General features: G+C 36.3%; 8 protein-coding genes across 8 annotated transcripts; 3 read left to right on the top strand and 5 right to left on the bottom strand.

Moving 5' to 3' along the window:
* Positions 1–2,357: 2,357 nt before the first annotated feature.
* GCK72_022377 (uncharacterized protein) lies at positions 2,358–3,785 on the bottom strand (the record flags this gene model as incomplete). The annotated part of the gene is made up of 2 exons (XM_053734788.1): positions 2,358–3,080; positions 3,138–3,785. The coding sequence occupies 2 exons, from the start codon at positions 3,783–3,785 to the stop codon at positions 2,358–2,360; spliced, it is 1,371 nt and encodes a 456-aa protein (XP_053578354.1).
* A 4,202-nt stretch (positions 3,786–7,987) lies between these two features.
* GCK72_022378 (uncharacterized protein) lies at positions 7,988–8,928 on the bottom strand (the record flags this gene model as incomplete). Its single annotated transcript, XM_003096718.2, has 3 exons — positions 7,988–8,614; positions 8,664–8,802; positions 8,849–8,928. 3 exons carry the CDS (start codon positions 8,926–8,928, stop codon positions 7,988–7,990), a joined length of 846 nt encoding a protein of 281 aa, XP_003096766.2.
* Positions 8,929–9,434: 506 nt separating this feature from the next.
* GCK72_022379 (uncharacterized protein) lies at positions 9,435–9,746 on the bottom strand (the record flags this gene model as incomplete). The annotated part of the gene is made up of 1 exon (XM_003096704.2): positions 9,435–9,746. The coding sequence occupies one exon, from the start codon at positions 9,744–9,746 to the stop codon at positions 9,435–9,437; it is 312 nt and encodes a 103-aa protein (XP_003096752.2).
* Positions 9,747–11,828: 2,082 nt separating this feature from the next.
* GCK72_022380 (uncharacterized protein) lies at positions 11,829–13,325 on the top strand (the record flags this gene model as incomplete). The annotated part of the gene is made up of 3 exons (XM_003089633.2): positions 11,829–11,908; positions 11,955–12,873; positions 13,233–13,325. The coding sequence occupies 3 exons, from the start codon at positions 11,829–11,831 to the stop codon at positions 13,323–13,325; spliced, it is 1,092 nt and encodes a 363-aa protein (XP_003089681.2).
* A 541-nt stretch (positions 13,326–13,866) lies between these two features.
* GCK72_022381 (uncharacterized protein) lies at positions 13,867–14,919 on the bottom strand (the record flags this gene model as incomplete). Its single annotated transcript, XM_053734789.1, has 2 exons — positions 13,867–14,794; positions 14,840–14,919. 2 exons carry the CDS (start codon positions 14,917–14,919, stop codon positions 13,867–13,869), a joined length of 1,008 nt encoding a protein of 335 aa, XP_053578355.1.
* A 1,472-nt stretch (positions 14,920–16,391) lies between these two features.
* Positions 16,392–17,447, top strand: GCK72_022382 (uncharacterized protein; the record flags this gene model as incomplete). The annotated part of the gene is made up of 2 exons (XM_003096069.2): positions 16,392–16,471; positions 16,517–17,447. 2 exons carry the CDS (start codon positions 16,392–16,394, stop codon positions 17,445–17,447), a joined length of 1,011 nt encoding a protein of 336 aa, XP_003096117.2.
* Positions 17,448–18,820: 1,373 nt separating this feature from the next.
* Positions 18,821–19,857, bottom strand: GCK72_022383 (uncharacterized protein; the record flags this gene model as incomplete). Its single annotated transcript, XM_053734790.1, has 2 exons — positions 18,821–19,649; positions 19,778–19,857. The coding sequence occupies 2 exons, from the start codon at positions 19,855–19,857 to the stop codon at positions 18,821–18,823; spliced, it is 909 nt and encodes a 302-aa protein (XP_053578356.1).
* Positions 19,858–23,241: 3,384 nt separating this feature from the next.
* GCK72_022384 (uncharacterized protein) lies at positions 23,242–24,301 on the top strand (the record flags this gene model as incomplete). Its single annotated transcript, XM_003096085.2, has 2 exons — positions 23,242–23,321; positions 23,368–24,301. 2 exons carry the CDS (start codon positions 23,242–23,244, stop codon positions 24,299–24,301), a joined length of 1,014 nt encoding a protein of 337 aa, XP_003096133.2.
* Positions 24,302–24,365: the final 64 nt, after the last annotated feature.

Below are 24,365 nucleotides of genomic sequence, written 5' to 3' on the forward strand. Positions count from 1 at the left end.
CTCACCCCGTGAGATGCGAATGTGATGAAACAGCTGTTCTAATTGCCACCATCCAGAATAAATAACATTAGGATTCAAAAATAATCAGATAGAAAATACAAACAATAATATCGACATCCATACAGTATAACGTCTGACTATCTGAAATAACTTTTTTGAAATAACTCTAACATACCTTTAATACTCACCTTCAAAAATCAAATACAAAAAATCCAAGGATTCACAAAAAATCAACAATACAATACATTGCTTCGACTTCTAACCAGAAAGAAGTCTGAAAAATTAGTTTTTGATTATTAAAAACAGAAGAATTAACCAACTCACCTTATGATATCACCTATTGCAAGAGGAATGAAAAAAAAGAGAGAGAAGAAAGAGCGAGAAGAGAGAGGGAGAGAAAGAAAAGTGAGTTGGCCGATACCCGTGTTCTCTGCTGTATATCAGTTTTCCACATACCCTCATCACCGAAATGATAGTTGATACGTGCGTATCAGTTCACGACTAGTGTTGTCTCATCAATTCTCTCTCCCCGATATCTGAATATTTGAAGAGATTTAGATACGTTTTTCCTTCTGGTGTTTTCCATCACTTTTACCAAAAAAAAAGGTTGAGAAAGAGATCATGTCTATGTCAAAATAAATTTTCAACTTGTCATTGAGCTCTAGTATGAAAAATCACTTGTGTTCCTGAAGGCTGAAATACATACGCTAAGAACATCATTTCTTCGTATCACTTATCTGCGTCTCTCTAATCGTACCACCCCTTTTTTTTATATTTCCCAGCGCGTATCTCTCATTTTTGTCCAGCGAACCTCATTATGTTATCTTATCACCACTACGCAGTTTTAATTTCGCCTTCTTTTCTTTTTTGTTGTGGATTTTCCCACATTATAGGCATTGTGTGGACTACAAATATCAAAAATATAACTTTGTTTTAGTAGTTGGTCATATTTTTGTGGGTGCATTATATAAAGAGTTACATTACGTATAATTTTTGTCTGGCTCACTTTTATTGACTCAAAATATTTAAAAGGTGCCCGCAAAAAAAGTGATCAACAAAAACTATAAAAATGTCAAAATGTTTAGATCTATGTAACAACGGAACTCTACACATAATCAACCACAGAGTATATGCAGAAAGTGGTGAGACACTTATTTTCGCAATTGAACAACTTCTTGAGATAACCGTTTTCTCTTCAGGATCTCATTTCTTCGGCGAGTCAACCGGCTTCTAAGAGCCTTTCCCTGTTGCATTGCTCCAATATCTTCTTTTCTTCCTCCGAAACAATTTAGCTTTTATCAAAGAACAGCAAGCAGTTGACACATGATAGAGTGTTCTTTTCTTTTCTTCTCTTACTTTTTACTTAGTTACTTAGTTAGAGAACCTATCTTCTTTCAGTCTATTTAGCACTGGATCAAGTGAAGAGTAAAGTAGAAACTTCTCTTACTTTAACAACTCGTTGAAAGATATGAATTTTAGAAAACTTGGTTCTCAGCAAGAAGAGCGAAAAAAATTTAAAGAGTGTGTTACGGTAAAACTGGATGTCTCGCAAAAAGAAATTTGTATGGATTGTACAGATCAAAAGTAAATATGCATTTTTGTAGTTGACAATTTTTTGTGTAGGCTCTTTCTAGAGAGTTATAGTAATTTTAATTGAACATCTCAAATCAATTTGAGAAAGACACATACACTGAAATTTGAATGAAAGCTTTGAGATCGGAGAAGTGAGCATTTATAGGTTTACTTGGAGTTTGTGAGCAGGGGAAAGATGAGCAGCCGGTAAAATAGAGCAATAGCGTGGTGCAGATGATAGTGTTGGGTATGCGGATAACGGTGTTCAAAAAAAGATTGATAGGAGAAAAAATATTGGTTTTTGAGGCAAAATTAGAAAGCTCTCCAGGACAGATTCTGCTGTGTTTTGGATCTCGTCTCCATAAAATGCCCCTAAACCGAGATAGCGTGTAGAGCTCGGAGTAGGAAAAATCAATATTACTGGTAGCCCGTCGGTGCCGTGGATCTTTTAAGATTCATGAATACTTTCTGCATGGCGCTACCGATACCACCTCTCGAGTTATTCGTACGCTTAACTACTGATGCTGAAAGCTGGGCAGACCACATGTAGATAGCAAAATGATGAAATAATAAAACACATTAGTGTCATCGAGAAACAACTTTACTATTTTGACATATTTATTGAGAGTAAAGTATAAGAAGGAAAAAAAAAGAAAAACAAGACAAAAAAGACTCATAAATAAGTGGAGGAAAAGAAACTGAATAAAATATGAACCATGGACAGAAAGAACACAATTTTGAATTATCAATTCATAAAACAGATGTGAAAAAATTAGGAGTGTGAATCACTTTTTCAGCTTCTTCTGAGTTGTCCCTCCCGCCTCCTGATCCTTCTGATTTGCCAATTGTTCGTTGAGATCAAACCACGGATTGAAGTTCCCGAGGAATTCCATAATGTAATCTTTGCCAAAACATTCATCTGGGAGTACGAGTTCCTGTTTTACAATAAGATCTTGTCTTTTCTTTACACCTTTGCAGTTGCAAGAAGCGAAAAGAGGCAACTTGAATGGTTTCAGTTGATCGATCAGATACTTTCCCTTTGCTTTCTTGTTCAATCGTAAATATTCTTGCTCCGTTTCAGTGTCTGAAAAGTTGAGAATAATCTTCTCTTCTTCAGTGATCTCCAGATTTCTGAGTCGTTGCATATCTTCATCCTCGATTAACTTTTCGAATTGATCTCTTCTCAAACTTTTTCCAACATCTCGCTCCTTCGTATTCCACAGTTCGATTGTTTTCTCCTCTTCGGCTGTGAAACAAACATCTCTCGCCGGACGCCTTTTCCCAGTCAAAGCTGTATATGTCTGACAAATCAAGCACAATTTCTCATTAGCACTTGGATTTCTTGAATTTTTCGTGCAGTTAACACATCCGATTCTTGGCTCAAACTCCACAATTGTGCATAATTTGTCTTTGCACATACAGAGGAAATTCCAGTAGTTGTGGAACATGAAGTTTCTGATGTATTGGAAGCTGTAGTGGTGCACTTCATCGAGAGAAAAGTTGGGGAGCTGAAAATAGAAAACATTGAATTTATAAAAGGATGATGATGGTTTTGTATAACTTACCGCTTTTTGCTGCAAATCTTTCATAGACACCATCTCATTCACTCCATACAACTCCAAGTTGGCAGTTTGTGCCATACGGGCATGCTTGACTACTAGTGGACGACGTTTCAAAACTTCGTCGATGGTATCCAAACTGTCAGCCATATTGTACTTGTTTTGCATCAAATGGTGCAAAGCCTCCTCAAACAGTATGTGACCATTGAATTGCCTCCAAATTGGCATAAAGTAGACATCTCTGACATCGTCATGAAACTTCTTTTCTAATTTCTTCTTCTCCACCACATTCTTGTTATCAGACTCATAAGGCGACCAGATCCTTTCTTCGCGATCCTTTTCATCCTGATATTTTTGTTTGGGGACAGTTGAGAGTAGTGTCGGGATTTTGGCTTGAAATTTAACACCCACTCTAATCTTTCCCTTCTTGATTTTTGGTCCCAAATATATCTTCTTTTCTGCTTCAGATAATGTGGTAGACAGAGGCTGTTGAAATTGTGAAGCATTCGACATGGTTTCTTCATGTTCCTCATCTCTCTTTGCTTTCTTCTGTCGTGGAACCGATTGATTTGTGTTCTGCTCGCCCAGGACATGCCGGGCACGCTTGGCTGACGGTTGAGATGGAGTCACTGCTTTTGACTGTCGTTTTGACATCTTTCCGAGAATAAAGTTTGTTGAAACACGGTTGTTCAGCTGAAAAAAGTTTTGGTTATGTTGGAGGGCGGGTAAAATTGGCATCAAAGCTAAATGAACAGCAAAGAAAGAAAGAATAAAGCAAGGATAGAGAAAAATGCAGCACCACTTTTGGTTGCACTGGTCGCAACCCATATTGAGGAATGAATGAATCAAAAATAGAATGGAGATGATTAGTATTAGTAACTGCATTGTAAACGACGACTCCGCCCAAAACGATGACTCCGCCCCAAGACTAGGTCATCTCACCTTCCTTCCCAATTTATTTTGAGATACAATCAGTCATAAACACTGTCAGTTGCAGTATACAGTATCCTAATCTACTCTGAATAGGAAAGTGTACAGTCATAAAAGATCACTGAAACAACCAGTTATATTGAAATGAATCTGATGCCTAGGAAAAGTTGGAGATATTCACAGAATTTCATAGCGGGATTGAAAATGATAAAAATGATCTTCAAAATTTGGAAATTAAAGGAAAAATTTGAAAATGCTTTTTGGAATCTTGGCTTTAAACGGGGGAGTTAGAAAATTCAAACGGGAAAATTAGAACCCTTTTCTAACATGATGTTGAGAGCCTAGAGTTTTCTGAATTAGACGTCTTGAGTCGGAATCGAAACTGTATCTCAAAATAGAAATTATCTGCTGCGCATCAGTATATGAGCGAGAGGGAAAAATTTGTGATTTGAAAATTGGAAAAAAAAAACATTCTGAAAACACAACACGGAAATTGGGTTCTCACGAACGAATTAGTGTGTAACCTCTTTTTTAACTAGTTTTTTAAAATTTAAATACACATGAAATTTTTTGAATATAGCCTAAGGATGAAAGCCAACATTTTTCTTAACAAAAGTTTTGCGAAAACCATGAGACGAAAAATGATCAGAATTGGGAAACGTTGGGCATAACTGTATTTAGTATATGTCGACTGATCTATTACAAGAAATAAATGAATGACAAATCGGAAGGAGATGATCGTAAACTAAGAATGGAGTCTTTAGTTTAACAGTACTTTGTCATCATTCTACATTTATCTATAATTAGAATCAATCATAAACTGAGTTTTAGTATATAGTATACTACCCTACTCTGGTATAGCATCAACAGTCATAAAAGATTTTTAGGTAAGATAAACAGCTACATGTATTGTGAAGAAATGCAATGGGAAAACATGAAATTTTAGATCTGGAAAATAATAATGATGCCTAAGAAAAATTATAGCATGAAAACTTCGCTTATCAAAATTAGTTTTGCTTAAAATAAGATTTGCAGTTCGAGAATAGGAAGAAATGTTTTGAAAACGCTGCGAGCTGGTAAAGGATGGATGAACTCCTTTAGTAGTTACAAATCAGGCAGGGCAGATTAAAAGAGTGAGAGAGTATAAAAGACGCGAGGAATAGAGACGAGAGAAATCCGACGAGAGAGAGAGAGAGAGAACGGAGGGAATAACGAGAGGGAGACGACGAGGAAGGAATGAGGAATCGACGAAGGCAGGAACTGACGGAAGAACGTTGAAGAAAGAGGAATAAATAAGATATATTTTTGGGCCTAAATTGTAAGAGAAGACCTGTAATAAATGGAAGGAGTTTGAAAGTAGAGGAATGAAGAACACAAGAGATTAGGTGGATTGAAGGATTTATTATATGATTATTACTTAGACAACAAGTTTATTGTCGAAATTAAGGTGAAAGTTGAGTAATTTTGGGGAGATTCATTTGCCACTGTTTTGGTGGACTTTGTGAGAGTCTAAGGAAACGGAGGGGACGGAATTACAGAGGAAGATGTTGAAAAGAAGGGAAATTACATTACTAAGTAAAAGGTAAAAAAACATGTAAAAAGGGGACCGGAAAAGAAGTCCCTGCAGCGACGCAATCACTTCGAAAATCCCTCGCACATCGAACACATCACATGACGAGAGTGAGGAGACGTCAGAGAAAACGAGGTCCAGTAGAGCGCGGATGCAGCTGACCAGACGAGAGGGAAGCAGGAAGCAACGAATCCGGGGAAAGGAACGACTGGGAATCTGAAAAGGTCTAATGACAGATAGAGCTTTGCTCTTTTTACTGAAATAGACATGTTACAGTGTTTAGGTGACATTATATTAGATTCCGACTTGTGGAAACAATAGATTTCACAACAGAAATAAAGATATGATCATCTCCTGTTCATTCTTCTAGTTTTTTTTCTGATATGACAACGGTTTCCCAACTCTAATTATTTTTCGTTTCGACTAACTTTTAAAACACTTTTTTCAAGAACTGTTAGGCTTTCAACATCAGGCAATGAAAAAGGTTCATACTTAACATTCCAACAAAGAAAAAAGCAGAGACCCATAGTTTTTGAATGAGAGTTAGGCTTTTACCTGAAATCACAATATTGCCATATTTCGTCTCTCTCGTAATACAGTACTGGTCATAAAGCATGCAACACTTGCATTTTTTAGTTGAAAATTGTCACATTTGTGAGTGTGGATTGCCTCACTGGTTGTTTATTTAACGCATAGATCAAAAGTAGATCTTCATTTTTGTAGTTACCACTTTTTTGTTTGAGCACACACTAGTGAGTTATTGGTCGTCAAAGATATTTCTCGCGACTGCTGTCCGTTTTCAGTGCGAAAAGAGAGATTTTTTGAGCTGTTTATATTGACTATCTGTTACTTCTTAGGATGAACTTGTTCATAAAAGTTGTCAACTACAAACCTGAAGCTCTATTTGTGATCTGTCTAGTCCATAAACAGTCAATATTATGTGATAATCAGTGAGACCTGTCACACTACCAAAGTTGTCCATTTTCTACTAAAAACTGCAAGTATCGCATTCCCACAGCTTTTTCAAATTGTTTTTTCCAATTTTCGCATTGCATACTTTCACTTCTGTACAATGTTAATTTTGCTAAATGAATGTTAAGTTCACTATCTAATCTTATGCGTCATAGTCTTCCCCAAATCTAAAATTCCATATCTTCACATTGCACTTTTTTGACAATATGTTTATCTTCGAGATCTCTTATGAATGTTTACATTCATTGTTATTTTATGAATAACTATACATCAAAATAACTACACCGATATTTTCTTCAGAAGCATTCATTTCGCAATCATAGTGAACCATTATTCGCGTCAACCTGCTTCAATTTTATGACTGCTTTATTTTCATTTTGTCATTTTTCTTTTTTAAACAGTAGAATATCCCGATATACAAAACAGGAAAAATGACTAGTGAATTTACAAGTAGAATGTATGAGTATTTTTCCTTGAAAACTGGAAGAAATGTTGACATTGGCTCTGGCAGAGACATCGCGGCCATGGACGAGCAGTTTGTCTAGTTTTTGGTTCTCAATTAACTTAATAAACAGAGCAAAGAACACCTTGTTTTGGTCTTTCTGATCTCAAGGAGTCATTACTTTGCCTAATTTTGATATTTTAAAAGCATAATTAATCAACTTCCTGATAGATTCAATATCAGAAGATGGAACAATAGGAAATAGAAGGCATGAAAAGATAGAAACATTAGACTATAGAAGATAGAATTTCAAAGAAATATGCGGCCTAAATTTCGCTTTACTGATAGTTGTCGATATTGCCGAAAATTTTTCGAAATATTTAACCGGCACGTACCAAGTTGTCGAATTTGAGAGAATTTTCGTTGCCGCTTGTTCATGACTGCAATGCCTCTGCCAAGGTCATAGTCAAAATTTGTTTAACCTTTTAAGAAAATGAACACCCATAGGTTCTGCTTGCAAACCCACTAGTCTTTTCAGTTTTGTACACTGGAAAGTACGATTTAGAGGGAAGAAAAATGACAAGCACAAAGTGGTGAAACGTTTGTTTCTTTGTTATCACATTCAATAGTCTCAGCAGAGTTGAGTTTTGGTTAGTTGGCCTAGGCTGTGCAGCACCCAGAAGTTTCTATAGTCAAAATTCAACAAAATTGTTCAAGCCTGAAGTTTCAATCGTTTTTTTGGAAATGTTTTGTTTGCTCTCCAAGTGCCAAGTCACATTTGACAATATTTATTTTAATCAATAATTTACTCAATAAAACTAACACTCAAAAAAATTGCTCGCTAAACTATTACAATTTCAATCAAAACTTCAAATAAAAGAACGAAGCATATTATACATAAGAGGTGAAAATAATTTAATGTAGCATGAAAAATTGAACGAACTAGAAAACATTGAAATGAACATCGTATCCTCCAAAAGATTGATCAATTGAAATTGCTCCCACAGTTCCATCCTTTCGAAGAATTTCATAGCCTTCAAATTTTTCGTTTTCGCCGTCAACCCCATCATCATCAAATAGTACTTCTCGATATCGCAAACCTTTCAATATGATTTCTTCACTTACAACTTGATTATCGGCAAATTCAAATACTGCGTTTTTCATTCTTGGGTTCGACCCTTTGATCCAATGTTTGAGAAATTGATTGACTATTTTATCGGTAAGAGTTGGAGATTGAATTGAGATATCCTTACTATTCATCAATAAGAGGTCATCCAATCCAACTTTCAAAAACATATCTTCGTGTCCAAGAACCAATGAATCCAAATTTTGAATCAGGATGTTACGGTACTGGCTGGGGTCATCGAAACTTGGACAGTAAGCATTAACGGATCTAACCGATTTCAAATGTCTCAGTGCCAACTGTGCACACTCCAAACTACAAAAATCCTTGAACAATAGCGTATGAATATTCAGTCTTCCAATGGCATCTTGCAGAGAACTCATATCAAAGACACATGTTTCATTTGCAAATGAAATGTTGTCAATTTCCTCAATCGAAAATATATACTGGAAATGTTCCACCCATTCTTGAATGCTAAGACCTGAAACTCCATACCAAGGATGTGGGATTATCTTCACTCGCATTGAATCGAATTCTGATGACATCTTCTACCGTCATATCAATTTGTGCAATATTATAATCGAGACGTCTGACAATTTCCTTAGTTTTTGTCGATAAAAGAGAAAGTCCGATTCTGAAAAATATTCATTAGTCAGAGTAATTCTGATCAAAAAACTTACATTTCAATATACTCCATACATTGAATCACAAGTTTTAAGACCTTCTCTGAAAGACGGAAAAGAGGGAAAGGACTCGACATGACGGTGGGAAATAGAAGAATGGCAAGTGTGCGCCGGTTAGGTGGCGAATAATCAATAGAGATGCAGTGGACACAATGACCCCACCAATAGTCGAACAGAAAGTGACCTGGGAAGAATGGCCCGTGGTGGATGCGCGAGAAACGTAAACAAACAAATATGAGGGAATCGTGTGTGTGGGTACTTTGAGAGGCTGTAGCTTGTTTCAGATGAATTTTCAGACCTGTCTACAAGAGGATTTCCTTTTTTTTTTTGAAATTCTGAGTCGATTCATATACAAAAAGTCTTTTTTTTTTTGCAGATTTTGATACTTCTGGAAATTTTGATTTTGAATTAAATTTTCACTTGTTTTCCGAATTTATTAAATAAAAAAAGGTCAAAAATTGTTTAGAATTTCCTAGTTTATTGAGTAAAACTAAAAAAGAACAACTGAAACAAAAAAATAAAAATAAATTACCGGGATCAAAAAAAATTACCGGGATCAAAACATTCATAAAAATTGAAAAGGTTAGTTTGCATTACTTTGTCGAACAGCTTTCTTACTGTTATATTTCTCCATCGCGGTTACTGGGCGAGTTTTCTTATACTTTCTCTGGTAAATGAAACAAGCATTGCATAGAATTCCATTCTCCGATCTAACATTCTTCCATTGACATGTTTCTGTGGCGAAACAGTTGGAGCAGTGTCTAGTTGAATCCTTATGACGATGAGGAGTGGTGGTGGTTGGTGGCGTCATTGTTGGCATTGAAGGCGTCATTGAATGTGAGAATAGTGGTGTAGCAGTGGAATAAGATCCTGATGAGGTACTTGAAATTGGCATCGTTGAAGTTGTTGTGAATGAATATCCAGAGGACGTCGGCTGATCATAGTCGAATTCATTTTGATAGCAGTAGTTGGACCAATTCCAGTAGTATGTGTTAGGCTAGTAGCCAAAATAGTCAGATGTAGCGGAATAATCAACATTAAATGTTGAGAGTGGGTAAGAGAGAGGTTCCATAGTTAAAAGAAGGAATGGGTTAAGAAGTGAGTACCCCGGCTCTTGATATACTCGACACCGTGATGACAAAACGGGAACATCTTCACATATTGATTTATCTGATAATCATGACAAAATGGATTGGATTGTCATTATTTTCATTTTCCCAGAAGCACAGTTAATGCTTTTTGCATAAAAGGCGAAGTGTTTCATTTATTTGGGGAACTGATTTTGTTCAAAATTTCCACTGTGAAAACTACGATTAATTAGAATTGAAATCATCTCAGTTTTCAGCGGCTGATTCCCGTGAGTTGTGATGTAGTTTTCGATATTTTATGAAACAGCGCTTTTCCTAAATTCTCTTCGTTCTCAGAATTTATGGGTATTCATTTTCTTAATAGCTGGAAGAAATGTTGATATTGGCTCTGGCAGACACATTGCGGGATAAGAGGTTTCACTAAAACGGCATGTTATTGGTTGACAATTAGCTCAGTCCAGAATAAGCAAAGAAAAATATAATTTGTTCGTTCTTCCTGATTTCAAAAGTCATTACTTTGCCTAATGTTGATGTTTCAGAAGCTTGATCTTGTAATAGATTCAACACGAGGTGAATAAAAAATGCAATTTCCCTATTCTCAATAAATTGTGGGCGTAATTTTGCTTTACTGGTAGTTGCCAGAGTCATTGTCAACATTTATTCCAGCTTTAAAAAATTGAACACTCATATATTCTACTTGTTAACTCACTAGTAATTTTTTCAGTTAAGTGCACTGGGAAGAACAATTTTTACGGAAGAACAAGGACAAGGTGATGAAACGTTTGTTCATCTGTTATCACTTTCAATAGTATCACTAGGGTCCAAATCATACAGGGTTGGCCTGGACTGTGAGTCAGAATTCTGTTTTTTCAAGCCTGAAGTTTCAATAATTTTTTCTCGAAATTGTTATTTGTATATTATGTTAGGTCACAATATTTACTTCACTCAAAAACTTAACATTTGTTAGGCTAGTACAAAAATAGACAATTAGCTTTTAGGTAGTGTAGAAATCATATTCATATGGTCTTTCAGTGTGTGATACTTTAACCATAGAAAAATTACATTTCTCAAAGTTGCGAACTCAATTACTCATAGTGTATTGATAGAAGACATTACCCTCGTTAACTTCTCCTATCGGTTGAGCGATTATAGTAATTTCGGTATTACATGAAGCGCGAAATAGAAAATATTGCTGTACAAGTTGTTGGTTAAGATTGAAAATAGCCAGGGCTCTTACCGAAGAGAAGCGTCGAGGATAAATGCTGTCTACTATCAGATTCACAGAGAGTTTATCTAACAAAAGGTATGCGTAGTTGATTTTGATTCTCGTCGATTGACTGGCAGTATTGAAAACAGAACATACCCACAAATTTTCTTGCGAACCTAATAATTGAAGTCCTTAAGAATAAATCATTTACTCCTCTTCGCAGATACAAATTCTCATGATGTACAGTGGGAAAATAGCAGTTTTCTGACAAATTCTATCGAAAACGCTCATTTCGAAAAAATATCATTGAAATTTCTGAAAAATCGAAATCTGCAAAAAATACGATATCACACCTCCTTTAATGGGTAAAAAATTAATCGAAACATATAGACTTTTTTATATGAATCGACTCAGAATTTTAAGGGAAAGAAAAAATCCTCTTGACGGTAGGTCTGAAAATCAGTCTGAAACAAGTTACAGCCTTTTAAAGTGTCCACATACACGATTCCCTCATATTTGTTTGTTTACGTTTCCCGCGCGTTACCCGCGCGATTCCCGCGGGCCATTCTTCCCAGGTCACTTCCTGTTCGACGATTGGTGGAGTCATTGTGTCCCCTGCAGTTCTATTGATTTTCCGCCTCCTAACCGGCGCATCCTTGCCATTCTTCTCCTTTTCACCACCATGTCGAGTGCTTTCCCTTTTTTCCGTCTTCCAGAGAAGGCATTAAACCTTGTTATTCAATGTATGGAGTATACTGAAATGTAAGTTTTTATCAGAAGTTGTCTTCAAAAAAGTTATGTTTTTCAGTGTCGGATACTCACTTGCCTCCAACAAAACTAAAGAAACCGTCAAGGCACTAAACTTGCAAATCACAACATTGCTTTTAACAACCGAAGAGATCATCGAAGTTCATATCCAAGGTCCGTCCAGCATTGCTTGGAGTTTCTATCCGGGAGAGGAGAACGCTGGCAACGAACCTATTCCAGTTTATATGCCTGCTTGTGTGACAGCGATGCGAAGCAACGTTCGGGAAAAGTTGGGATATTTGAACCCAGGATACAGCATTCAAAAATGGATAGACACTGTTCAATATATATTTTCTCATCCGGTAATCGACTACCTTGTATTCATGAGGGAAACATGTAAATTTGATATGAACTCTCTGATGGAAACAATTGGAACAGCTAAAGTGAAGGAATTCTTGTTTTATGATCAATGTCGCGTAGAGTGCGCACAGATGGCAGTGAGGCGATTTCCAGGCATATCTCGCATATACGCCAGGAGTCAAAATCTGGAGGAGACCAGCCTTTACACGGATATTTTGATACAAAATTTGGATGTGTTAATTCTGGGACAAGGTGATGTGATTATGCGCATGGAATTCGACAATCTTCTATTGATTAATAGTAAAGAAATAACAATTCGTTCGCGGGACATAACGGATAAAATGATCAATAAGTTTTTGAAGCATTGGATTGGAGGATCGAATCCTAGAATGGAATTCACACTGTTGCTTTTTCCTGACGGACGAATTCTCAATATAAATGCTATTTTGAAAGGATTGAAATTTTATGGACCACCATTTGATCAAGTCAGATTTTTCACAAAACCGGCTACACAAAAGACTGTGGAGATCATGGGTGGTTATGATATCCGTCGTGTGAACGGAAGTGTTGGGACACTCAAAATTGAACAACGTGAGGAAGGAGGAGCTTTTACATTTTGTGTATGGAATTGATTATTATTGACTATATTGTTTTATTTTCCTGCAGCTTTTTCTTAATTTTATTATTTTGCTGGTCTTCAATGTGTTCTTTTTTCAAATTGAATAGTTGATTTTTCCGTTTTTGAAAGGAAGTAAATGGTTTTTAAACGTGATTGGGTTGAGTCAATGTAATGCATTGTAGAGCTCATCTGCCTGGCTACATATTCTACGATCGGCCTTATTGTTACAAATTGTTTTTGGTTAACACGTTGTTAACACACAGACAACACATCACTAATAAATGGGAGAGTACCAGCAAGATAGGGTGCTAACGAATTTTCAGAGAAAGCAACACGGCCAGAACTTAGAACATATCCCAGGAATTTAACGAAGGAAGTGATGGTCCTGATGAGAATAAGGTTGAATTCTACTTTGCTCCGGTGTTGGAATTTGATGGATTGGTATATCATTAGACCGGTGGTATTGATACCAAATGAGATAATAGTGATAGCGATCTTGGCGAGAAAGAGGAAGAAGAAATTGTCGTGGATCGGTTGGTAAAAATGACAAATAAAAGTAGGCGAGACATCGAAGCTGGTAACTTTCGCGATACGCGGCAACAGATACAAACTTCATTGGAGCCAGAAAAAGGAAAAGAAAGAGAGGGCCGACAGTCAAACATTGTACCATAAATAAAATGTTTGCCTTATCAGCTGACATTTTTATTTTTGCCTGAAGAAATGGAATCAGATTCAATAGTTTCACCAGGGTCCTAATCAGACGCGTTGGGCTAGACTGTGCAGCAGCGATGAGTTTCTCTAGTCAGAATTCAACAAATTTTTCATACCTGAAGCTGCAATCATTTTTTGAAATTATCATTTGCTTCTTTAGTCACATTGTAAAATATTTACTTTACTCAAAAACATAAAAATTGTTTTGTCAGTGAAAAATAGACAATGAGCCAATAGGAACCAAATTCTACATAACTACAGGTAAGATAGCGTTGTAAAATAATTAAAAAATGTTAAAATGAACAACGTTTTCTTGCTCATCCCGTTCAATTGAGATCATTCCGGCAGTTCCGTCTCTTCGAAAGATATAATAGACTTCTGTGTTCTGTCCGTTTACATTAACGTCATCCAATGGCATCCCTTGATATTGCAAGCCTTTCAATATAGTTTCCTTAGTTACAACTTGATTATTGACAAATCTGAAACGTGCGTTTTCCATTCTCGGGTTTGACCCTTCGATCCAATGTTTGAGAAATTGATTGACCATTTTATTAGTAAGAGTTGGAGATCGAATTGAGATTTCCTTACTATTTATCAATAAAAGATCATCCAATCCAATTTTCAATGACATATCTTTGAATCCAAGAACCAATGAATCCAAATTTTGAATCAGAATGTTTCGGTAGCGACTGGGATCATTGAAACTTGAACAAAAAGCAGTGACACATCTAGCCGATGGGAAATGTCTCACTGCCAACTGTGCACACTTCAAACTACAAAGTTCGTTGAAAAAGAGCGTGTCTATATCGATTTTTCCAAATACATTCTTCAACGAAATCCAATCAAACTGACATGTTTCATTCTCGAATAAAAGGAACTCGATTTCCGAACAAGAGAATATAAACTGCATATGGTTAACCCATTCTTGAACGCTAAGACCCGGGTTCTGATATTCCTTCAAGTTCCGTTCAGTGACCATGCCACGCACCGATGCCACACTCACACGAGCCGGCATGTAAACCGGAATCGGTTTGTGGCCAGCGTTGTCCTCTCTCGGATAGAAACTCCAAACCATGGATGAAGGACTATCATCATCTGTATCGAATAGGATTCTGATAATATCCTCAATCGTAACACTGACATGTTTGACACTCAAATTTAGAGATTTGACAACTTCCTTAGTCTTGTTAGACGCAAGTGAGAATAAAACTCTGAAAAAGATTTTCAAGTCATATTAATTACGATAAAAAGCTTACATTTCAGTATACTTCATGCATCCAACCACAAGTGCCAATGCCTCATCTGGCAAACTGAGAAGAGGGAAAGCGGTGGTCATGGTAGTAGATAAAAGAAAAATAGCGAATAATCAATAATAATGCAGTGGAAACAATGACCTGGTTGGACAGGTAGACAGGAAGTACGGGAATGAGGGAAGATAGAAAATAACGCGTCAATATACGCAAATGACACCAATCGTGGCGAGACCAAAGCGGTGTACAAATGCGCCTCATTGAGAATCCGTTTTTCCTGCGACGGAAAAACGTTTTCAGCTAAAATTGAAGCCGGTTGCAGTTAGTTTTGTAAACAACAAAAATGTGAAATACAAAATAAAAAATTAGCTTTCTTTTGAGTGGTTTAGGAGAAAATTTGATAGTTGTTTAAAATATGAATGGAAAACAGCACAAAAGGGGTTGTTATCCGTTTTCACATTTTGAGTCGAAAATGTCACGATCACACAAACACAACACTTTCCTTTGCAGACGCGAATTTTTACGGTGCCCAATAAATAAATCATTGTTTTCTGACGATTTCTATCAAAAAAAATGTCGTTTTTAAATGATATATTTTCGAAAAATCGCACGTTTTGTATTTGCCAATGATAAAATTGTGAATGAAGAAATTATATTGGATGGTTTGTAATATGAAGAGGTACTATTGGATCATGGCAGGGTTGACGGTGAGAACGCTCTAGATTTAGAAGCCTATACTTTTCGAAAATACGTAACAGCGGGAACAATTGCAGTTGAACTGCGTTAAAACTGGCTGTGGGAATAAGATTTATTGAAGATAAAACATAGGCGCTCGCCTCGGCTTTTATACTGACCAGAGGCGGAGCTTAAACATAAATGTGTGGGTGGAGGAATTCAATATTAATAATAAAAAAGATAGAATGATTCAAGGCTCAATCTTATGAATCATCTGATTTGGGGAGCGGGAAAAAGAAAAAGAAAAATTGGGAGAGTGTAAAGTACAATCGAGCATATGAACAAACTGATGAAGGATAAGATCTTTATTTCCAGGTTTCGGAGTAATTCCAATTTTCTATCGTACATTTACCTATTTTTATCTCGTTTTCACGTGTATAACCTGCTGATAATCTATTTTACTAGTGACCAACTTTCTTCAAATTTTTGAGTGAAATGAACACTGTCAAGTGTGATTTGAGATGCACAATACATTAAAAATCGAAATTTGCAAAAAATATGACTTCAATCCTAATGGGTAAAAAATTAATCAAAACTTATCGACTTTTATATTTGAATCGACTCAGAATTTCAAGAGAAAGAAAAAATCCTCTTTGCGATAGGTCTGAAAATCAGTCTGAAACAAGTTACAGCCTTTTAAAGTGTCGACACACACGATTCCCTCATATTTATTTGTGTGCGTTTCCCGCGCATCCACCACGGGCCATTCTTCCCAGGTCACTTCCTGTTCGACGATTGGTGGGGTCATTGTGTGCCCTGCATTTCTATTGATTTTCCGCCTCCTAACAGGCGCACCCTTGCCATTCTTCTATTTTCCACCGTCATGTCGAGTGCTTTCCCTCTATTCCGTCTTCCAGAGAAGGCATTAAACCTTGTGATTCAATGTATGGAGTTTACTGAAATGTAAGTTTTTATCAGAAGTTGTCTTTAAAAAGTTCTGTTTTTCAGTGTCGGATTCTCACTTGCCTCCAACAAAACTAAAGAAACCGTCAAGGCACTAAACTTGCAAATCACAACATTGTTTTTAACAACCGAAGAGATCATCGAAGTTCATGTCCAAGGTCCGTCCGCCGTGGTTTGGAGTTTCTATCCGGGAGAGGAGAACGCTGGCAACGAACCTATTCCAGTTTATATGCCTTCTTGTGTGACAGCGATGCGAAGCAACGTTCGGGAAAAGTTGGGATATTTGAACCCAGGATACAGCATTCAAAAATGGATAGACACTGTTCAATATATATTTTCTCATCCGGCAATCGACTACCTTATATTCGAGAGGGAAAGATGCAAATTTGACATGAACTCTCTGATGGAAACAATTGGAACAGCTAAAGTGAAGTCGTTCTTGTTTTATGATCGATGTCGTGTAGGGTGCGCAAAGATGGCGGTGAGACAATTCCCAGGCATATCACGCATGTACGCCAGGAGTCAAAATATGGTGGAGACCAGCCGTTACACGGATATTTTGATGCAAAATTGGGATGGGTTGATTCTGGGACAAGGTGATGTGATTATGCGCATGGAATTTGACAATCTTGTATTGATTAATAGTAAAGAAATAAAAATTCGTTCGCGGGACATAACGGATAAAATGATCAATCAATTTTTGAAGCATTGGATTAGAGGATCGAATCCTAGAATGGAATTCACACTGTTGCTTTTTCCTGGTGGACGAATTCTCGATGCAAATGCTATTTTGAGAGGATTGAATTTTCGTGAAGCACCATTGGATCAAGTCAGACTTTTCACAAAACCGGCTACACAAGAGCCAGTGGAGATCATGGGTGGTTATGATATTCGTCGTGTGAACGGAAGTGTTGGGACACTCAAAATTGTACAAGATGATGGAAGAGGAGCTGTTATATTTTGTGTATGGAATTGATTATAATTGACTATATTGTTTTATTTTCCTGCAGCTTTTTCTTAATTTTATTATTTTGCTGGTCTTCAATGTGCTCTTTTTTCAATTTGAATAGCTGATTTTCCCGTTTTTGAATAGAAGTAAATGGTTTTTAAACGTGATTGGGTTGAATCAATGTAATACATTGTAGAACTCATCTGCCTGGCTACATATTCTCCGATCTATCTTATTGTTACAAATTGTTTTTGGTTAACACGTTGTTATCCCTTCTGATAGCCGTTCACCGTTTAATAACGTCCTTTGTGCAAATCATTACTCTCATCTAATTTTTGTGCGAGACTCTCCTTAAAATTCCCAAAAATACAAGATTTGAAGAAAAGAAGTTCTTGGCCGATTTCCACAATTACTAAAAACAAGAGACGATTATACTATTTTGCGAATCTGACTGAAAGGTTTACTATTTTCGAAAAAGCTGCAAAAAAATGAAATATAATCCAGTAAGGTCAAAATTCAAAAACTAGTTTATTTTGCTCTTTTCTGAAAAGGTAGTACGTCCCGGTTCCTCTGAACTATGCAATGTAGCTAGAGAAAGCCACACAATCATAGTGGCTGATGTGGCTCATGACAAAACAGGAGATTTGTCGTGGCGTCCGTGTGATCCAAGGTAATGCTGTACAATTGACCACAATTACAAAAAAACTTAAATCGGTATGTCCAGTCCGTTTTTTTTTTCTACAAATTCCAACAGTACATATGATAGAAAAAACTTCTGATTTAGTCAACAAAATTTTGTTTGTAAAAACATTCCATGAATCACAAAACGCAAATCAAATGTCATGAGATAAAAAGCAGTTGGTGAAAAAAAAACTACATTTTCTTTCGTAAATGAAACAAGCATTGCATAGAATTTCATTCTCCGATCTAACATTCCACCATTGACATGTTTCTGTGGCGAAACAGTTGGAACATTGTGTGGGAGAATCCTTACCTTCAATACCCCTAGATTCTGTTTGTAAACGCTCTAGTAATTTTCTTAAGTTTGTGCGCGGAAAATGCAATTTTAGGGAAAAACAAGGACAAGTGCAAAGTGATGAAACGTTTGTTTACCTGTTATCAGATTCAATAGTTTCACCAGGGTCCTAATCAGACGCGTTGGGCTAGACTGTGCAGCAGCGATGAGTTTCTCTAGTCAGAATTCAACCAATTTTTCTTACCTGAAGTTGCAATTACTTTTTGAAGTTATCATTTGCTTCTTTAGTCACATTTTAAAATATTTACTTTACTCAAAAACTCAAAAATGGTTTAGTCAGTGAATATAGACAATGAGCCAATAGGAACCAAATTATACATAATGACATGAAAATAATCAGAGGTAAGATAGCGTTGTAAAATAATTAGGAAATGCGAAAATAAACAACGTTTTCTTGATCATCCCGTTCAATTGAGATCAATCCGGCAGTTCCGTCTCTTCGAAAGATATAATAGACTTCTTTGTTCTGTTCGTTTACATTAACCTCATCCAATAGCATCCCTTGATATTGCAAACCTTTCAATATAGTTTCCTTAGTTACAATTTGATTATTGACAAATCTGAAACGTGCGTTTTCCATTCTCGGGTTCGACCCTTCGATCCAATGTTTGAGAAATTGATTGACCATTTTATTAGTAAGATTTGGAGATCGAATTGAGATTTCCTTACTATTCATTAATAAAAGATCATCCAATCCAATTTTCAATGACATATCTTTGTATCCAAGAACCAATGCATCCAAATTTTGAATCAGAATGTTTCGGTAGCAACTGGGATCATTGAAACTTGGACAGAAAACAGTGACACATCTAGCCGATTGGAAATGTCTTATTGCCAACTGTGCACACTCCAAACTACAAAGTTCGTTAAAAAATAGCGTGTCTATATCGATTTTTCCAAATACATTCTTCAACGAAATCCAATCAAACTGACATGCTTCATTCTCGAATAAGAGGAACTCAATTTTGTCAATAGAGAAAATATATTGAGCATGGTCTACCCATTCGCGAACGCTACGGCCTGGGTTCTGATATTTCATCAAGTTCTGTTGATTGACCATGTCACGCACCGATGTCACACACACTTGAGCCGGCATGTAAACCGGAATCGGTTTGCGGCCAGCGTTCTCCTCTCCCGGATAGAAACTCCAAACCATGGATGAAGGACTATCATCATCTGTATCGAATAGGATTCTGATAATATCCTCAACCTGACACTCAAATTTAGGGATTTGACAACTTCCTTAGTCTTGTTAGACGCAAGTGAGAATAAAACTCTGAAAAAGATTCTCAAGTCATATTAATTATAATAAAAAGCTTACATTTCAGTATACTTCATGCATCCAATCACAAGTACTAGTGCCTTATCTGGCAAACTGAGTAGAGGGAAAGCGGTTGTCATTGTAGTGCATAAAAGAAAAATAGCGAATAATCAATATGCAGTGGAAACAATGACCTGGTTGGACAGGTAGACAGGAAGTATGGGAAAGAGGGAAGATAGAAAACAACGCGTCAATATACGCGAATGACACCAATCGTGGCGAGACCAAAGCTGTGTACAAATGCGCCCTATTGAGAATTCGATTTTTTCTGCGACGGAAAAACGTTTTCAGCTGAAATTGAAGCCATTTGCAGTTAGTTTTTTTAACAACAAAAATGTAAAATACAAAATAAAAAATTAGCTTTCTTTTGAGTGGTTTAGGAGAAAATTTAATAGTTCTTAATCCGTATTTTATGAATGGAAAACAGCACAAAAGCGGTTTGTTATCCGTTTTCACATTTAACCGATAATTGGCAAATTTAGAGTGAAAACGTTGAGATATTTTTCATTCTCTATAAAAGGTCATTTCTAATAGTGAAGTGGCAACAAAGGAAAGTGGTGAATGCGGATTTTATCACAGTCCGTAAGAACAAAAAACAAACATTCTTAGAATCTATGGGTACTTATTGCCATAAAAGCTGAAAAAAATGTTGTCATTAGCTCTCAGCAAGTGCTGACTCAAACCGGACGAGCTTGTTTCAGACACACTTTCAGCCCAACGTTTAAGAGTAATGAGAATAAAAATTGTCATCACTTTTATCTTTCCAGGAGCACAGTTAGTGACATAAGAGGCGACGTGTTCCAAATTTTTGTGAAACTAGTTATGTTCAAAACTTCTACTGTGATAACCAAGATATATGTTATAATTAAAGTCAGCTAAGGTTTCGATTACCTTCAGTGTTGTACTGTAGTTGTCAATAAAACGTACTGTACTTACCGATCAGGAATACTGTACAGATTAGATGGACTGAACCCGAAGATATTTTTGGAACAGTGCTTTTTCTGCCGAAAAATGTCTTTCGCAACCTCTTGACGCTCTTTTGCTGACGGTGTTTGCGGATACCACAAAAAGACCTTTAATTGATCACGCTGCAAAGATAGTTGCAATCAGATTTCTAATAATTCCTCGAGAATAAAATATTTACTCCTCTTTGCAGATACAAATTCTCATGATTTGCAGTGAGTAATTAACAGTTTTCTGAGAAATTCTATCAAAAAACTTTCATTTCGAATGAATATCTTTGATTAATCACTACATATAACTTTTTTAGTCAGAAACTTCTCTTCGCAGCTTTTTGATCCCGTCAATAAAAAACGTTTCTAGAAATTTCTGAAAAATGAAAATCTGCAAAAAATACGACATCAAACCTTCTTTAATGGGTAAAAATTATTCGAAACATATCGACTTTTTTATATGAATCAACTCAGAATTTTAAGAGGCGTTGTCTGTAAGATGAGGATTCCTCTTGGCACAGTTGCAAAAAGTTGCTTCAATCCGAACTCTTTTCACAGCATATGTACCCCTATGGTAGTGATTTACAAAGAACATGTTACCAGTCCTCTATGACGTCATCATAGGAAAATATGCCCAATAATCGACTTTTCACCCAAAAATTCATAAAAATTTCAATTTTTCAAATAACTTTAGGAAACTTTTGCAACATGTTAGGAGTGTTTTTGACTACCTCCACACAAATTTCCAGCCCTCCAGACACCCTAGAAACCGTTCAGATAAATTTCATTTTCATGTTTTTTTGACTTTTCTCGAAAATTCCCTTTAGAAATCCTCAAATTTCAAATCGTATACGTATTCCCCGCAAAAAGTTCTATCAGGTCCAATTGAAAACAATAAAAAGTAGGCGGACCATTTTGAGATATTTCGATTTTTTCAAAATCACATAAGGGTCCCCCCTTATGAAAATTTTAATTTTGACAAAAAAATCAAAAAAAAAATTCCTCCGAAAGTAATCAGAATATTTATAAAACACTAAAAATAAGTCAATCCCAGAATATAAAATCTCAGAAATGTGTTTGAACGGATTCCGTTGTTTTTGTTCATCCAATTTTTTCCCATTTTTTGACGTTTTCATCAATAATTTGTACAGAAGTCCTCAAATCTTAAAAGATATCCTAATTCCTCGCAAAAAGTTCTATTCGGTCCAATTAAAAGCATTGAAAAACAGGCGGACCATTTTGAGATTTTTTCATTTATTTCGAAAATCACATAAGGGTCCCCCCTTATGAAAGAAAATTTTTATCGAAAAAATAATTTGACTCTTTTTTGATGCACAAACGTTCAAAATATAAAAAAATGGTTTTTGATTATTTATCAATGTTCTCAACGTTTGTGCATCAAAAAAGAGTCGAATTATTTTTTCGATAAAAATTTTCTTTCATAAGGGGGGACCCTTATGTAATTTTCAAAATAAATGGAAAAATCTCAAAATGGTCCGCCTGTTTTTCAATGCTTTAACTCGGACCTAATAGAACTTTTTGCAAAAAATTGGGGTATTCCTTAACATTTGAGAACTTCTGTACAAATTATTGATGAAAACGTCAAAAAATGGGAAAAAATTGGATGAACAAAAAAACGGAATCCGTTCAAACACATTTCTGAGATTTTATATTTTGGGGATTGGCTTATTTTTAGGGTTTTATCAATATTCTGATCATTTTCGGAGAAAATTTTTTTTTGATTTTTTTGTCAAAATTAAAATTTTCATAAGGGGGGACCCTTATGTGATTTTTGAAAAAATCGAAATATCTCAAAATGGTCCGCCTACTTTTTATGGTTTTCAATTGGATCTGATAGAACTTTTTGCGGTACACACGCATACGATTTGAAATTTAAGGATTTCTAGAGGGAATTTCCGAGAAAAGTTGAAAAAACATGAAAATGAAATTTAATTGAACGGTTTCTGGGGTGTCTGGGGGACTGGAAATTTGTGTGGAGGTAGTCAAAAACACTCCTAACATGTTGCAAAAGTTTCCTAAAGTTATTTGAAAAATTGAAATTTTTATGAATTTTTGGGTGAAAAGTCGATTATTGGGCATATTTTCCTATGATGACGTCATAGGGGACTGATGACATGTTTTTTGTAAATCACTACCATAGGGGTACATATGCTGTGAAAAGAGTTCGGATTGAAGCAACTTTTTGCAACTGTGCCAAGGCCCAACACAAACATTCTCACTCTTACAGATAGTGCCTCTTAAGGGAAAGAAAAAATCCTCTTGACGGTAGGTCTGAAAATCAGTCTGAAACAAGCTACAGCTTCTCAAAGTACCCACACACACGATTCCTTCATATTTGTTTGTTTACGTTTCCCGCGCATCCACCACCGGCCATTCTTCCCAGGTCACTTCCTGTTCGACGATTGGTGGGGTCATTGTGTCCCCTGCATTTCTATCGATTTTCCGCCTCTTAACCGGCGCACCCTTGCCATTCTTCTCATTTCCACCACCATGTCGAGTGATTTTCCTCTTCTCCGTCTTCCAGAGAAGGCATTAAACCTTGTTATTCAATGTATGGAGTATATTGAAATGTAAGTTTTTATCAGAAGTTGTCTTTAAAAAAATTCTGTTTTTCAGTGTCGGATTCTCACTTGCCTCCAACAAAACTAAAGAAACCGTCAAGTCTCTAAACTTGCAAATCACAACATTGTTCTTAACAACCGAAGAGATCATCAAAGTTCATGTCCGAGGTCCGTCCCGCATGTTTTGGAATTTTTATCCGGGAGAGGAGAACGCTGGCAACGAACCTTTTCCAGTTTATATGCCTGCTTGTGTGACAGCGCGCCGTGGCCTCACTCCGGAAATCTTGAAATATCTGAACCCAGGATACAGCATTCAAAAATGGATAGACACTGTTCAATATATATTTTCTCATCCGGTAATCGACTACCTTATATTCAAGAGGGAAATATGTAAATTCGATATGAGCTCTCTGATGGAAACAATTGGAACAGCTAAAGTGAAGGCGTTCTTTTTTTATGATCAATGTCGTGTAGAGTGTGCAAAAATGGCGGTGAGCCAGTTTCCAGGCATATCACGCATGTACGCCAAGAGTCAAAATATGGTGGAGACCAGCCGTTACACGGATGTTTTGATGCAAAATTTGGATGTGTTGAGTCTGGGACACGACGGTGTGATCATGCGCATGGAATTCGACAATCTTCTATTGATTAATAGTAAAGAAATAACAATTCGTTCGCGGGACATAAAAGATAAAATGATCAATCAATTTTTGAAACATTGGATTGGAGGATCGAATCCTAGAATGGAATTCACAGTGTTGCTTTTTCCTGCTGTACGAATTCTCGATATAAATGCTATTTTGAGAGGATTGAATTTTCATGAAGCACCATTGGATCAAGTCAGACTTTTCACAAAACCGGCTACACAAGAGAGAGTGGAGATCGTGGGTGGTTATGATATCCGTCGTGTGAACGGAAGTGTTGGGACACTCAAAATTGAACAACGTGCTGATGGAAGAGGAGCTGTTATATTTTGTGTATGGAATTGATTATTATTGACTATATTGTTTTATTTCCCTGCAGCTTTCTCTTAATTTTATTTTTTTGCTGGTC

The sequence above is a fragment of the Caenorhabditis remanei genome, chromosome X (genome assembly GCF_010183535.1).
Source record: "Caenorhabditis remanei strain PX506 chromosome X, whole genome shotgun sequence".
Taxonomy (NCBI): Eukaryota; Metazoa; Nematoda; class Chromadorea; order Rhabditida; family Rhabditidae; genus Caenorhabditis; species Caenorhabditis remanei.